At 40.6% G+C, this 15,548-nt stretch overlaps 1 protein-coding gene across 1 annotated transcript in view; it reads left to right on the top strand.

The window, feature by feature from the left end:
* The window catches only part of TRIM44 (tripartite motif containing 44), a 143,124-nt gene extending 127,780 nt beyond the window's left edge, over positions 1 to 15,344 (top strand). Inside the window, exon 5 of the mRNA XM_032166262.2 lies at positions 11,695 to 15,344. Within this exon, the coding sequence (XP_032022153.1) occupies positions 11,695 to 11,722 (28 nt within the window). The 3' untranslated portion in view covers positions 11,723 to 15,344. The remainder of the gene's footprint in view (positions 1 to 11,694) is intronic.
* The last annotated feature ends 204 nt before the right edge of the window (positions 15,345 to 15,548 follow it).

The following is a 15,548-nucleotide window of genomic DNA, read 5'->3' as shown; positions in this document are numbered from 1 at the left end:
TGTGTGTGCACGTGTGTATCTGCCTCACTCGCTCGCTCTCACACACACACATGCACGCACACACATACAGCGTGAATCTCTATTCAGACAGAGATTAGAGATAAGTGTCAAGTATATTTATTTTTTGATCCTTTCTCTTTTTCTCTTTGGTAACTTGTGAGATACAGCAGCTGAGGCAACAGGAAATTTGAAGTCTAGCATTTTATTAAATTTTATGTTTAAGATTTCTATGGAAGGAAACTGCTTGAGAGAGATTTGGTTTCCATTATACACATGCCAAAAGAAGATGAGGAAACTGGGTCAGGTGGATTTCCTGAAGGTACAGGAAGCAGGGAAGGCAAATCCTTGGGCTAATTTCTGCTTCTGACTCTCCACCCCCTGAAATTGTCTGGGCCCTAGTAGAGGGTGTAGGAAAGGTTCCTTTCAGACCTCATCACAGGAGATCGCCAGTGATAGAAAATCCAGCAGCACTGGGGGGAGGAAAGGGAAGTTGGGGAAGGCCAATGTAAAGGCAAAGAAAAGGAAAAACTTAACTGGCCCCAGGGCATTTTTCTCTTGAAGTTCAACAGGAAACTGAGTAATGTAGAAGTTATTTTAAAGAGATGGAACAGATAGACCCATACATGCATATATATGCACACACTGTATCCCATGCCAGGTCATCTCCCTGCAGACACTTTGAAATTGCCCCGTTATTGGCAAGGGTGTGGGGAAAATGGGCATTCCTGTGCTGATGTGAGTAATGATTGTAAATCAATATAAAAGATTTCTGGAGCGTAGTATCAAATGCCTCTTAAACCATATCTCTTGTGTTCTTTGGAGAATATCCGATTTTAGGTCTGGGGAGGAAATAGCTAAGCCTGAGGGCTGTGTAGTGCTAGAAAGTAGGGAAGTGCTCAAAAACAAAAACAAAACAAAACAAAACAAAAAAGCAGAAAACCCGTATTGATGGGGATATGTCAATGGAACATAGGACCCAACTAACAAGAGCTCTCAAAGGCCAAAGCTGAGCAGTTTGAGCAACAAAATAGTAATATTGGATTATAACCCAAAGAATAAAATAAACATCCATGAGTCCATACTGATATAAATGATCAAATAAATAAATGAAGGAGAAGAGACAAAGCTCATGTTCGAAAGTATTTCACATAATGTATGTAGATATTCCACCCTCAAGGACAGGGAACGTAACTCGTCACTCTTTAAGTATAGGTGGCTCGTAGTGACTTCCTTCTGGAGAATACACTGTGGGAATGGGAAAAAAAAAGTAGCCATACCACAGAAAAACCTGACAAGCACTACCTCAGCCAGGTGGTCAAGGCCACCTTCAACAGTGCTGTCATATTGATAGTATTAACCCTTGATATGATGTAATGATAATGGCACTTTACCTCTGTAATTTTCCTTCCAAAAGCCCATAACCATGGACTAATTGTGAGAAAAACATCAGACAACTTCCGATTGAGGGACATTCTGCAAAATACCTGATCAGCACCCCTCAAAACCATCCTCACCATCACAAACAAGAAAAGTCTGAGAAACTTTGTCAGAGCCAAGAGGAGCCTATGGAGACTTAATGATGAAATGTGGTATTCTGAGTGAAATCTGGAGCAGGAAAGGGACTTTAGGGAAAAACTAAGGAAATCTCAAAATATGAACTTTAGTATGAAGGTATCAATATTGGTTCTGTGAACCTCAAATATCTGAGACAGGTCTCAGTCAATTTAAAAAGTTTATTTTGCCATGGTTAAAGACACATCCATGACACAGCCTCAGAAGGTCCTGATGACATGTCCCCAAGGTGGTCGGGGCGCAGCTTGGTTTTATACATTTTAGGGAGACATGAGACATCAATCAGTATATGTAAGATATACATTGGTTCGGTCCAGAAAGGCAGGACAACTCGAAGTGGGGAGGGGGGCTTCCAGGTCATAAGTAGATAAAGGACAAATGGTTGCATTCTTTTGAGTTTCTGATTAGCTTTCCACCGAATCAAAGGAAGCAATTGGATATGCATTTGTCTCACGTGAGCAGAGGGATGACTTTGAGTGTTGTCTGTCCTTTGTGAGGGAGATATGTAGCTTTTTTATCTTTGTAGCCATTTAGGAACAGAATGGGGGACAAGTTTGTGGATCCCGGTTCCCAGCTTGACTTTTCCCTTTGGCTTAGTGATTTTGGGGTCGCGAGATTTATTTTCCTTTCATAGTTCATTGGCAACGAATATACCATGCTAATGTAAGATGTTCATTGTAGGGGAGACTAAGTATGGGAATCCTTTGTACTATCTTTGCAATTTTTTGGTAAATCTAAAGCTGTTCTAAAAATTAAAGCTTATAAAACAAATGCAAACATGCCTTTGGACCCAGGAGGAAACTCCTGGGAATTTTTCTTTGGAAATAACTAAGGATGATTCATCCACAGTCATGTGTGTCACAGAGATGTGGGTAATACTGAAAAGGTAGAAATAATTTAAATGCCCAATATTAGGTATGATAAATCCATACAAATCAATCATGATCATAATCTTATAGAAATATATTTCTTGATATGATATTTATGATTGATAGCTGAGTGGAAAAAGCAGACTGTGAAGGAGACTGTCAAGTATGAGCTGATTTTATAAAAGATACTTATTTTTATATATGTATAGAAGGTGTATGGGGAAATATATTTCACTGTGATAATGGTGATTATCTGTGGTGGTAACATAATGGAATTTTTTTCTTTTTTATGGAACCAATACTTGTTTTCTAGAAAGTAAAAAGCAACAAAAAAGAAAATGTTACTCTTTGAATTAAAAAAATAAGGCTGTAAATGATTCTATTATAAATCCAGCAGCAGTAAAGGACTCAGTCCTAAAGAAGGGAATTCTGAGAGCAGATGGGACACTGGCAGGCTACGAGCCTGCCTGTTACTTGCGTTCAGTCACCTCCCTATTGCAGGGCACTGCCTGGGCAGGCCTGCTGGCTCCTTTTAATCTTCCATAGAAGTAGGCCATCCCCACACAGGTTCTGCCATGTGCAAGAAAGGTAGCCACCTATAAAAACAGTAAATAGGCTGCAAGGTACATGGAGATCAATTCAAACTTGGCACTGTGGTCAGAGTGTGGGCCTGAGGTCATGCTGGAGACCCAAGGCTCTCTCAGAGGTCCCTAAATAGGTCTGGAGAGACAGAGTCAGTTGTAAGGGCTGAGACAAACTCAGGTCTGTATTTCTTCTTCTTCTATAGTAATCCTACTCATCTCTGGCATTTTTTCATCTTAAAAAAGCACTTGCTTGTATCTTCCATCTCTTCATGGTAGGTGTTAATATCCCATTTTTTCAGATGAAAACATTTTGCCTCAGAAAACTTAAATGGCTGCTACTTACCAGCTGGGTAACTAAGGATCAGAAAAGACAGGCTCATCTCTTACCTAAGTTCAGTTCATTTGTGGGGGTTCTAGAGTCTGATTGCTTAACCTAGTTCTATTATTTACAAGTCGTGTACCTTAAGCAGGTCTTGCAGCCTCTCTGGGCCTCATTTTTCTCATCTGTAGAATGGAGATAATACCAGAAGCTATCGGTGAGTTTATGTATATAGATTTCTTAGCACAGTTTGTGGAACATTAAGTAAGCCCTCTGTGAATAGTGCCCATTACTGAAAGAGAGAAGGCTCATGGGATAAAATAGAACGTGAACTAGAGAGAGAAGAGCGCTTCTCCTTGTGGTTTGAGAAGGAATTGCAGTGAGGCTAGAACCAAGTCAAACTTTTTTTAAGACCCATGATGAAATAAAGAATCATGGGACTTTTGCTCATGGCAGAGCTTACTCTTGGGTCTGCACTAGGTAATGATCAGGCAGTACTGTGTCTGGAATTTATTCCTTCCAGTGGGTTCTTGATCTCGCTGACTTCAAGAATGAAGCCGTGGACCTTCTTGGTGAGTGTTACAGCTCTTAAAGGTGGTATGTCCGGAGTTTGTTCCTTCAGATGTTCAGATGTGTCCGGAGTTTCTTCCTTCCAGTGGGTTTGTGGTCTCGCTGACTTCAAGAATGAAGCCACGGACCTTCACGGCGAGTATTACAGCTCTTAAAGGTGGTATGGACCCAAAGAGTGAGCAGCAGCAAGATTTATTATGAAGAGCAAAAGAACAAAGCTTCCATGCTGTGGAAGGGGACCCGAGCGGGTTGCCTCTGCTGGATCAGGTGGCCAGCTTTTATTCCCTTATTTGGCCCGACCCACATCCTGCTGATTGGTGTGCTTACAATCCTTTAGCTAGACACAGAGCGCAGCGCTGATTGGTGTGTTTACAATCGTTTAGCTAGGCACAAAGCATTGATTGGTGCATTTACAATCCTTTAGCTAGACACAGAAAAGTTCTCCAAGTTCCCACTCGACCCAGGAAGTACAGCTGGCTTCACCTCTCAGTACCGGGCATCAACCCAGTATTTGGGCCCAGCCAGAAAAAGAGGTGAAAGAAAGGACTTGGAACATTTAGGCCATCCTTCAGATTGTGGTGACGGGATACAGAGGGGCACAGGAAGCAAAGAGAGACAGCTGTGTGAATGAGAGCAAATTAATTAGCTCAGCAAGTCTATATGTTGGAGGGAAGCTTTCTTAGTTTTTGTCTGGTTTGGAGTTTTCCTAAATTTTGCTTAAAATGCAAGGCATCCTAATTTCCCAGATAAGGATACTTGGGTCCTAGAGTCACACAGCAGAACCAGGACTAGAACTCTGGTATTTTCATCATGTTTTTCTCGGTTAGCCCAAAATAGACCAAGGATATTTTACTTTATTTTGTAAAGTTCAGATCCCTTAAAGCACAGTAACCTCCTTATTTTCAGCTCAGGCTGTTGGGGCAGGTGAGTGTGGGACAGAGGGGACAAAGAAGGCAACGCTGCTCTGTCTAGTAAAGAAAGGTTCCTGGATCCGAGCGTTTAGTCCGTCTCCCCAGCAGTGCTGATTGCGTATTTATGCAACTAGGCAACCACTTCCTCAGATACTGAAAGTGTGAGACTTCCCAATTGGCTCCTTATATAATGCCCAGGCAGTGTAATTTTTTGAGAATATTAAATCTATCTTTTTGAATTTCAGCTGACTCTAGCCTTCGTCCCTTTGTCAATACCTCTTAATTTCTCCATCCTCCTGAGTTAAATAATCCTTTTACAGCAATAATCAGTTAATAAATAACCAAGAACTCAGAAGACATGAGTGATGCCAAGTCACATTAAGTTGTACTATATGCTTAGGAAAAGAAACCATTAAACTTGCAAAGTCAGAATGCCTGCTACCTGATTTATTAACTTCCCCCTTTATGCCCCTAAAGCTCTGGGGACAGAAGCCAAAAAGCTGAGCTGCCTATGTATACAGCCTAACTAAAAAATTGTCAGACAGTGGAACACTGTAAAATGATTATGATAAAATATAATCATTTTATCAGCAGGTGTTTAGGGTCTGAATGTGGAGCTTATGGCATGCCTCTGACATTTCAGTTTCACAGGCACCACATCAGACAGTGAGTCCAACTCAGAGAAGGGATACAGCATTCTGCTGACTGGAATGCCTTAGTCTCATTCTGTCACCCCAACCCCTACCCACAACCAAGAAAGTGTTAAATTTCACACCATCCTCTTGGTCAGAATTTAGGAGCTCCCAGTTCCTTTAGCTAAACTTTTTTGTTTTACATCCCCTAAAAGAAATTTTAAAAGTATGTGCCTTTTTGCCCGTTTTTAAATTAATTCCTGAAATCATAGTATCAAGTGTAAATAGTTGCTAAGGGTGTGATCGCTGACATGTTGTGTAGTTTATATGAGTTTTTATATATATTTTTGTCAAAACTTTGTCACTGTTAATTTAGCTTATTAGATTTACAAGCAAGGTGCACTATATAATCTAATTGGCAAAGCCAGTTCTGGTGGTCAAACCATCCAGCCAAATCAGACTTGCTTTCTGTCAGATTAAGTCCGATTTCATTTTTTTCAATACAAATAAACATTAGCACACACCTCATGATAACCATCTCACTTTTGAATTTGAAGTGTTAGATCGATAGATAGATGGATAAAACACACAGCCCTGCCAAGAGTTTCCTGCCTGAATGAAAAAAGAGATTGTCTCCTTTACTATTGCTTGCGGTTCTCTCGTAGGACTCCTCTAAGGGAGACATTCTAAAATTGTTACATGCTAAGATTCAGAAGGGTGAGTGTGAGTAGCATTTCTGCAGAAGTGTAGGAGTATGGTGATCTGGAAAGTGGGAGTGGCTGAAACAAGAACCTTACAGAGCATAGGCATGTTTCTGAGAAGTAAGTTTTAGGAAGTAGTATAAATGGAAGTTAAGGATTTGGACATTAATTTTCTCAAAACAACCCAGGCCCAAATACTTCCTGGAAAGTAATTACATACCACAAGGGTATCCATACCCCAGTTTTAAGGCCACCACTTTTAGATACAGCAGTACCCTCAAACTAGATCAGTGACTGAGCTAAGGCCAGTTAACTAACCTTCACTCCGTATTTGTTCTCCCCAGTGTTTGGCAGGCATGACTTTTCTCAAGACCTGCCACCTAGAAGGGTCAAAGTGATACTCAGCCTTTCTAGTTAGTACCTATTTTTCATTAGGTCTGGGTTGTCATTTAAAAAACTCTCCAAGTGAGCAAAGCAGTATACTGTTGCTCTCCAGATATTTAAAGGGTATTTGGGGATAGGAACACACTTGTTCTGGAATGTAATGTTTCAGCTGCCAGAACTAGGAACATTTGAGGGAAAGGCAGGAGGAGGCAGGTTTTTATTCAGGATAAGAAGGAAGGTGGGTTGAGGAAGAAGGGTAACATTTTTTATTGCATAAAATACAAAACATTTGTATTGCATAAAATACATAAAACTTTCACAGTAACCCTGGAAGATAGCATTTCGATGAGGAAACTGAGATTCAGAGAGGTTAGTGACTTAAGATCCCACAGTTTATTAGTTCATAACAGGGATTTGAACCTAGTTCAGTCTGGTGACATCAAAGTAATTATGTAATGCTGCCTCTCTCATTGGTAAGTACCTGCTATAGAATGTGCTGTCTGCCTAACACCCTTAGTTTATTTAAAAAAAAAAGAAGAGAAAAGAAACAGCCATTAACCTCTGAGTTACAACTCCAGTTGTAAGTCTAAGTATGACTGGTAGGTGTTTCAGAGCAGCGTGATAAGTGGCTGAGGTAGAAGGCTGTATTACTTCCCTTGCAGAAAGTGAAGACTTTTATAGACTAAGATAAAAATCTCATGAACAGTCAGGCATGGTGGCTCATGCCTGTAATCCCAGCACTTTGGGAGACTGGGGCAGGCGGATCACAAGGTCAGGAGTTCAAGGCCAATGTGGTGAAACTCCATCTCTACTAAAAATACAAAAATTAGCTGGGCATGGTGGCATGCGCCTGTAATCCCAGCTACTCAGGAGGCTGAGGCAGGAGAATCGCTTGAACCCGGGAGGCGGAGATTACAGTGAGCGAAGATTGCACCGATGCACTCCAGCCTGGGTGACAGAGCAAGATTCCATCTCTAAATAAATAAAATGAGATAATCTCATGAACATAGATGAGCTTATATACAAAGTTTATATACAAAGTGAAGCAAGAACATTCAGGAGAGGAGATGATGCCTCACACTAATTATATTGTTGAACCCTCCAGGAGAGACGACATACAAGCTGAGCAAAGCTCTGTGTTACAGATTCGGTTATGATCCCTTTTCTTTTTCATTATTGTGAGAAGTGGGTTATTACAAAAATAAGATGCTTTCTTTGAAGATGCTGTTCTGGGAAGAAAAAAAAAAAGGTTCTCCCTCCCTCCCCTGAGCCTGTATCTCACCTATTAGGCTTTAAAGTCCTAGAGGGCAACTCCTGTGTTCCTCTTATTCATTATTGTGCCTCGCATCATGACTTACACATGGTTGACAGTCAACAAATATTTAGCCAATGAAGTAATCAATAAATGATATGCCAGTATCCTAAGATCTCATGTTTTAAACTGTGAGATAAATTTCAGGCCCAAGAACATGTCTCTTTTAGGTTAACGAGAAAAGATTTTATCAGTTCAGACTTCAGACCTTTTCCCCAAGCCACTCTCCAAGTATTATAGTAAAGAACCTGGCAACCGAAAAGAATTTATTTATAATTTGGTAAGAGTTGTTGACTTCTTTGAAAATATGATGAAAAGTATGTCTTCCCTCAGACAAAGGAACACACAGATAAAATTCTGTATACAATTTCATTAGGTCCATGAACGTTTAAACTATGTGTCTCACATTAAGAATGCTAAAAAGCGAACTGTAGGTTAGGGCAGAGTCACCATGCTGCCTTCATATTTGAAATAAAACTGACAAGAGAACAATGAGAGCTTGCTTTGGATATAATACCAAGGGGGAGAATATGGTGCCAGTTCCAGCTCTGCCTTAATTCTGGTGAGAAGCTTTCATAAAAGACCCTTTGTTCCCTTTGGGACAGATGCCATTAAATACTGCTCCTTAATGACAGCCCACTGTCCAGCTTTTCTGGCATGCACCCTTCATCCCATGATTGTATAACCAGCAGGAAAGGGGAGTGGAAACAGGGCAGAGTTTGGAATGGTGAAGATTATTGAGTTGGTTCTTTTGGCTCCTATCATACACTTAACTTGCAGGACCTGTTTCTTGAAATGTTTCTGCCGTTAGTGGAAGTTCTAGAAATTTGCTGCCTAGGATATTTTCCCTTAAAGTCTTTCCCAAATGGATGCAAAAGAGCACAGGTTTTATATAGACATAGATAATCCCTTGTGAGACGAAAAATTTCTAGGTAATAGCTGGGAGCTGATGTTCTACAGGCCTTTTCCTTCTCCACCAGCTTGACCACTTCAGACTTTATCCAACTGAAACTAAACCTTGAGTTTTAAGGACACAGATCTAACTATGTGACCCTAGGATTTTACATCTTTCAGAGCTTCACTTTTTTCTTCTGGAAAACGGGGGATAATAATAGCCTCTACATAATAGGAAGAATGGGTGAGTAACACGTAATTCAGTGCCCCGGTCCACAGTAAGCACTTGATCAAGTTGGCTCTTGTTACTATTTTAAGGACAGTGACCTATAGAAGTGGATGAGGAGAAACTAGGCAAGTTTGCTACTTTTGCCTTTCTGAGTGTGCTCATTCCTGCATTTTCAGGCTCTGCCTTCTCCTTGCCCCAGTCCCTGTACCAACAGTGTTCTCTCCCAGGTCCAAGCCAGAGGGGCTGTAACTCTGAGCAGCTGAGGTACTAGCCATGCCTATGCGGCCTGACAACTATTTGACCACTGAAACATCACTAACATCTGGAATAACCTGGCCAGGGCAGTAATGACTGACCAGTCACTTCACCTGTGTCCATCCCTGCCTCCCTTTCTTCCTGTTGTTTGTATTTCACTTCCATTTTAAAAACATTTATTGAGCACCTCCACGTGCCCAGCCCAGTGCTAGTGCTAGATATACATAGTTAATAAATAGTATTGCTATTCTTATATGCTCTAGTCATGGGTAGAGAGAAGAGTAAATCGTAAACAAATAAATTATGTAATGTGATAAGGCCTATGAGAGACATAAGATAGAGAATCACCAGGGAGTCCTACTTAGTAGAGTACCTTCTCTGACCAGGTGGTGTATGTCCCTATGGCATGAGTTGAAATCTTGGATTTTTTCCAAGTGCAGAGTGCCATTGAGAGTGCAGATGACTTTCTTCACAGAATTGGAAAAAACTACTTTAAAGTTCATATGGAACCAAAAAAGAGCCCGCATCGCCAAGTCAATCCTAAGCCAAAAGAACAAAGCTGGAGGCATCATGCTCCCTGACTTCAAACTATACCACAAGGCGACAGTAACCAAAACAGCATGGTACTGGTACCACAACAGAGACATAGATCAATGGAACAGAACAGAGCCCTCAGAAATAATGCCGCATATCTACAACTATCTGATCTTTGACAAACCTGACAAAAACAGGAAATGGGGAAAGGATTCCCTATTAATAAATGGTGCTGAGAAAACTGGCTAGCCATATGTAGAAAGCTGCAACTGGATCCCTTCCTTACACCTTATACAAAAATTAATTCAAGATGGATTAAATACTTAAATGTTAGACCTAAAACCATTAAAACCCTAGAAGAAAACCTAGGCAATACCATTCAGGACATAGGCATGGGCAAGGACTTCATGTCTAAAACACAAAAAGCAATGGCAACAAAAGCCAAAATTGACAAATGGGATCTAATTGAACTAAAGAGCTTCTGCACAGCAAAAGAAATTACCATCAGAGTGAACAGGCAACCTACAGAATGGGAGAAAATTTTTGCAACCTACTCATCTGACAAAGGGCTAATATCCAGAATCTACAATGAACTCAAACAAATTTACAAGAAAAAAAACAAACAACCCCATCAAAAAGTGGACGAAGGACATGAACAGACACTTCTCAAAAGAAGACATTTATGCAGCCAAAAAACACATGAAAAAATGCTCATCATCACTGGCCATCACAGAAATGCAAATCAAAACCACAATGAGATACCATCTTACACCAGTTAGAATGACCATCATTAAAAAGTCAGGAAACAACAGGTGCTGGAGAGGATGTGGAGAAATAGGAACACTTTTACACTGTTGGTGGGACTGTAAACTAGTTCAACCATTGTGGAAGTCAGTGTGGCAATTCCTCAGGGATCTAGAACTAGAAATACCATTTGACCCAGCCATCCCATTACTGGGTATATACCCAAAGGACTATAAATCATGCTGCTATAAAGACACATGCACACGTATGTTTATTGCGGCACTATTCACAATAGCAAAGAGTTGGAACCAACCCACATGTCCAACAACGATAGACTGGATTAAGAAAATGTGACACATATACACCATGGAATACTATGCAGCCATAAAAAATGATGAGTTCATGTCCTTTGTAGGGACATGGATGAAACTGGAAAACATCATTCTCAGTAAACTATCACAAGGACAAAAAACCAAACACTGCATGTTCTCACTCATAGGTGGGAATTGAACAATGGGAACTCCTGGACACAGGAAGGGGAACATCACACTCTGGGGACTGTTGTGGGGTGGGGGGAGGGGGGAGGGACAGCATTAGGAGATATACCTAATGCTAAATGACGAGTTAATGGGTGCAGCAAAACAACATGGCACATGGATACATATGTAACAAACCTGCACATTGTGCACATGTACCCTAAAACCTAAAGTATAATAATAAAAAATAATAATAATAAAAAAAAAGAGTGCAGATGATAGTAGCTTCTCCTTGTTTTTTCTCTCCTAACAACAGATGGCTTAAGGCGTAGAGGAAATCATACACCTGATTTTTACCAGCAATTTATTTTGTCAGTTAAGTTTAAAAGAATTATGACTCTCACCTGCTCCTTTAAATAGCTGCTCACTTACTGTATACCAGATACTGTGCACTTTATATGTATTCTCTTATTTAATCCTCTAGTAACTCAAGAAAGTAAGTTTTATCATCATTCCCCCTTTGGCCAGATAAAGAAATCAGAATTTAGAGAAACGAAGTAACTTGCCTTTGGCCATAGTGCTCAATCATGGTAGTTAAGACTTAAATCCATGTATGTCTGACATAAAGTCTGTGCTATCAACCAGTAGACTAGGCTGCCTCCCTTCTTGTGATATCTTAACTCACCTGGTTCTCCTTTTCCTTTGTAGTGGTGCCAGTGAAGAAGAGGACACATGAAGGCTTGCTACCCCCAGTGGAAAATCGTCCCCTTCCCTTGTGTGTATGCGACAGCGTGTATGTAACGGCTTCTGATTTCTGTGAAAGCTGCTCAGCAACAAATGTACTTCCACCAGATGTGTCCCCAGATCCACAGCAGGCACATCTCTCTCCAAGGGATGACCAGTTTTATGCTTACTGACTGTGTGCTTCTCATCCTCTGGTTGTGGTAGGTCAAGGAAAAGAGCCCCTTTGATCCACCAGGAGCAATTAAGAAGGGTCCTTCAGGTAATCTCTCAATGGCTGCTTTGAACTTACTCAGGAAAGCCAGCCCCCATAGTATTGTATTTCAGCCCCCATAATATTGTATTACCAAACAGTATCGCTTTGTTAGGAAGGATCTGGAATAATCTTGAAGGGAAGTCAGAGTTTCCTCCCTGCCTATTAACAAAAACCCAATTTTGTTCATATTGAAGCATGAAATAAATGAGAGCAAGGTAGGACCAAATTGACTCATGTGGACAGTCACTAAAAGTCCAGTTCTACATTTGTGAAAATGTGGTGCCACGAATTAAGATGGATGACTGGAAAAAGGTGTTAGAGAAAGAGTTAAAGATTAGGAAAAGATATTTTTAGTATATGAAGTTATCCAGGACTTGAGATTCATAATTCAGTGCTGTGGAAATGAAAAAAGTGATTGAAGAGGTGGAACGGAAATGACCTTAGGGGGAAAAAAAAGGACCAAAGAAATCTGATTAAAAGTTGAAATCAGTATTTCTGAATTCAAATTGCTTGAATTTCCAAAATATTCAGTAAAGGACCTAATAGAACCAGAATTATTTGGGTGAATTCTGCAGGTTTTATGGGCTTGTCACAACGTGAAGGGCTGGAATGTATATTACCAAATGGGAATTTCCATTGTAGGTTTTTGCTAATCCCACCCCCATTTTAGCCTAATTTGGCTTAAATGCAGTATGGGGAGAATTGTTCCCACTCCATGTGTTCTAAATTCAGCTCATCTCCCAGCATATAGATATATCCTCCTTTAACTCTGACCAGAACCCTTCTTCCTGTGGCACTCCCCATCCATAGACCTTCAGATCATCTCCCACACCCTGGATCGCACTCTCCTCTTAGTAACAGAGACACACCTGAGGTTGGACTTCCTTGCTTTTCTCTACTCCCAAATCACAATTTCTTAAAACCAAGCTTTGTGCTCCTGAGTAAGCAGGGATGTACTAGGGGAATGTAAAACTGCAAACTTAAAAACCTGCATCTTCTTGAAGCATCAGTTTTACTTACCAAATGGTTTAGAGTCACGAGATGACCTATTTTTATATAAAAGTTATATTATAGAATAAAATGTTCATACACATAGACTGTTAAGATAAGAAAAATAGGAATCTTGCAAGGTAATTCTTATTTGCAAGTGGGTTATGTGTTCACTCTCCGCTACCTTTATGGTATTTTGGTGTTCACTTATGAAGCATACAACTAGAACCATATCCAAGCAGACTCTGGGTTGCTGTTAACCCAGGGCCTAGACTTCTAGTGCCTCTGAGGCAGAACCAAAGGAGCCTGCACTGGGGGAAATCCCTTTTCCTGCCTGCCTGTCTGCCTGTGACCTGTGTACCTATTACAGGCTTTAGGGCCAGCTGATTGTTATGCTTGCAGGATGGTTTTAAAACAGAAACAATACTTGTTTACTGTAGGAGTCCTATTTATATTATTTTTCAGTCCTGTGAATGCTGTGAAATGATTTATTCCTTTGAGGCCAGGAAGCTCCCAGGCATATATGCTTCTAGGTTAGGATTGTCCTCACTCACTAAAGATGCCAGGATATTGGGGCTGAGAGGAGTTTGAGATGTAAAAAAAAAAAAAAAAAAAAGGCGTTTTTCTCTCAAACTGATGGCCAAGAAATGACTAGGACAATTTTGGTGCTTTATCTATCTCTGCAAAGACTGGAGAATTTGGCTTACCATTAATTACAATCTCCAATCATATCCAACCAAACTACCCTAAAAGAAGGACCAGTGGCCACTCTCGAAAAAATTTAAGTATCAGAAGATTAAAAAGATTTTAGGATTTGGAAGCTTGTATTGTCTTTCCCCAGTAATCATTGTTTGATCTCCAAATAGTAGCCTTATATTAGCAGTGGACAGCTCATTGGTTCTCCATATCTGATCATATGTTATTACTTTGAATCAGTATTTGGGAAATTCAAGCATTTATGCAGTGGGTATAAATGGAAATATAAAAATATGTGCCAACCTTCTCAGTAACTTATCATATCTCTGTGATCCTCAAGGAAAGCACTTTTGCTTTTACTTAGAAAGCGTTTCAGATTTGCTTTATAGACTCCTGCTGTCTTCAGCACCCGATAAAACTTTAACCAGGGAAGCATTAAACACAGTGCAGCAGCTTTTGCCCAGGCTCCTAAGTTCCTGCCAGCAGCATTTATCAATGTAAGAACTAGGATACTTCCTGCAGTGGCACTACCTTCCCCTAGAGCTGGAGCATGCTGCTTGGCCTTAAGCCCCAGCATGATGAGGCTTCCCTCCTGCCAGGTCAGTAAAAGTTAGAGAGCTCAGAATTGTGTCTTGCCTGGCTGCAGGTTCCAGGGTTTGCTGAAACCCCTAAAGAGAAGTCACCAAGGGAGGCAGGTAATGAATGTTTCCAGAATCAGTCGGATACTCATAGCAATTTCTGGCTACCTTTCAAATGTTGAATTTCTGGATGCTGAGAGGGACTTTGATTTGATATCATTAAATCCAGGACAGTCCCAAGAAGTGCTTGGAGTCTCGGCTCTGACAGCCCAAGAAGGGAAATAATTTGTATTAAGGAACAACTATGAGCCAGGCCCTGAACTGTCTCTTAGATAATAAAACAGATGGGGAGTGGAAGAGTCATTTGCTTCAAGTTGTACAGCTAGGAAATACTCAAGCCAAATCTTGAAACCAGCTCCCCCTAATTCTGTGGACAAGCACTTTGTACCACACACCATGGTCCACCTAAAAACAGAAGGATAAAAAGACTTCAGGTTTTCCCACTGTGTGCTGACCATCCCAGTTTATGAATCTTTTTAAAATGACATTTCACAGTTATAGTTAGGGCTCAGAAATGGCTTGAGGTAGCCTTATTTCTCCCCTTTAGCAGATGCTTTAAGTACACATTGCTGACTTGAGCCCACCCCCAGGAGTTGGGAGAACATTTCCTTTTTCATGCCATCTTCCATAAATAAGGTGTTTCTTGGCCTTCAAAGGTATAGAATTTTGCAGCAGTAGTAAAAGTGAAGGGTGTTCTGCTCTCTACTGAACTTTATTTGAAAATGTCTGCAGCTTCACTGCTGTAGAAAAGGAAATCTTCATATTTTAGTAAAGTTAGCCGCCAGTGTGCTCTGTGAGGATGTGGCAATTCAAAGTCCAGTGAATCTGGACTCTCTTACTGATTCCTGGTTTGTGTGTGTGTGTCGGGGGAGTGTGTACCTATATATAAATGACAAGTGTGATATGTGTGTATATGTATATACATACATACATGTCTACACACACACACAATATTTGAGAACGAAGGAAAACTCAAAGCAGCCCCTTCATTATCTTGCGTACTACTTCAAAGATTTCTGTCAGCCCTAATTACAAGTGTCGCCATATAGTTGGGGCTTAGATACTTGCTTACAAGAAGAGCAATTCCCTAGCAAAGGTCATTAGCTCCTAAGGCACTGAGTCAAAGTGACAGCCCTGAAGGAAATTGCACTCCAGCCCTCGTCCAGGATGTCTAATAAGATGAGAAACTTGGATGCCCAGCCATTTTGGTGACCTGAGAGTCTAACTACTCCAGTTAGACC

This window comes from Hylobates moloch, unplaced genomic scaffold (assembly GCF_009828535.3).
Source record: "Hylobates moloch isolate HMO894 unplaced genomic scaffold, HMol_V3 SCAFFOLD_11, whole genome shotgun sequence".
NCBI lineage: Eukaryota > Metazoa > Chordata > Mammalia > Primates > Hylobatidae > Hylobates > Hylobates moloch.
This window is presented reverse-complemented; position numbering and strand designations above follow the sequence as displayed.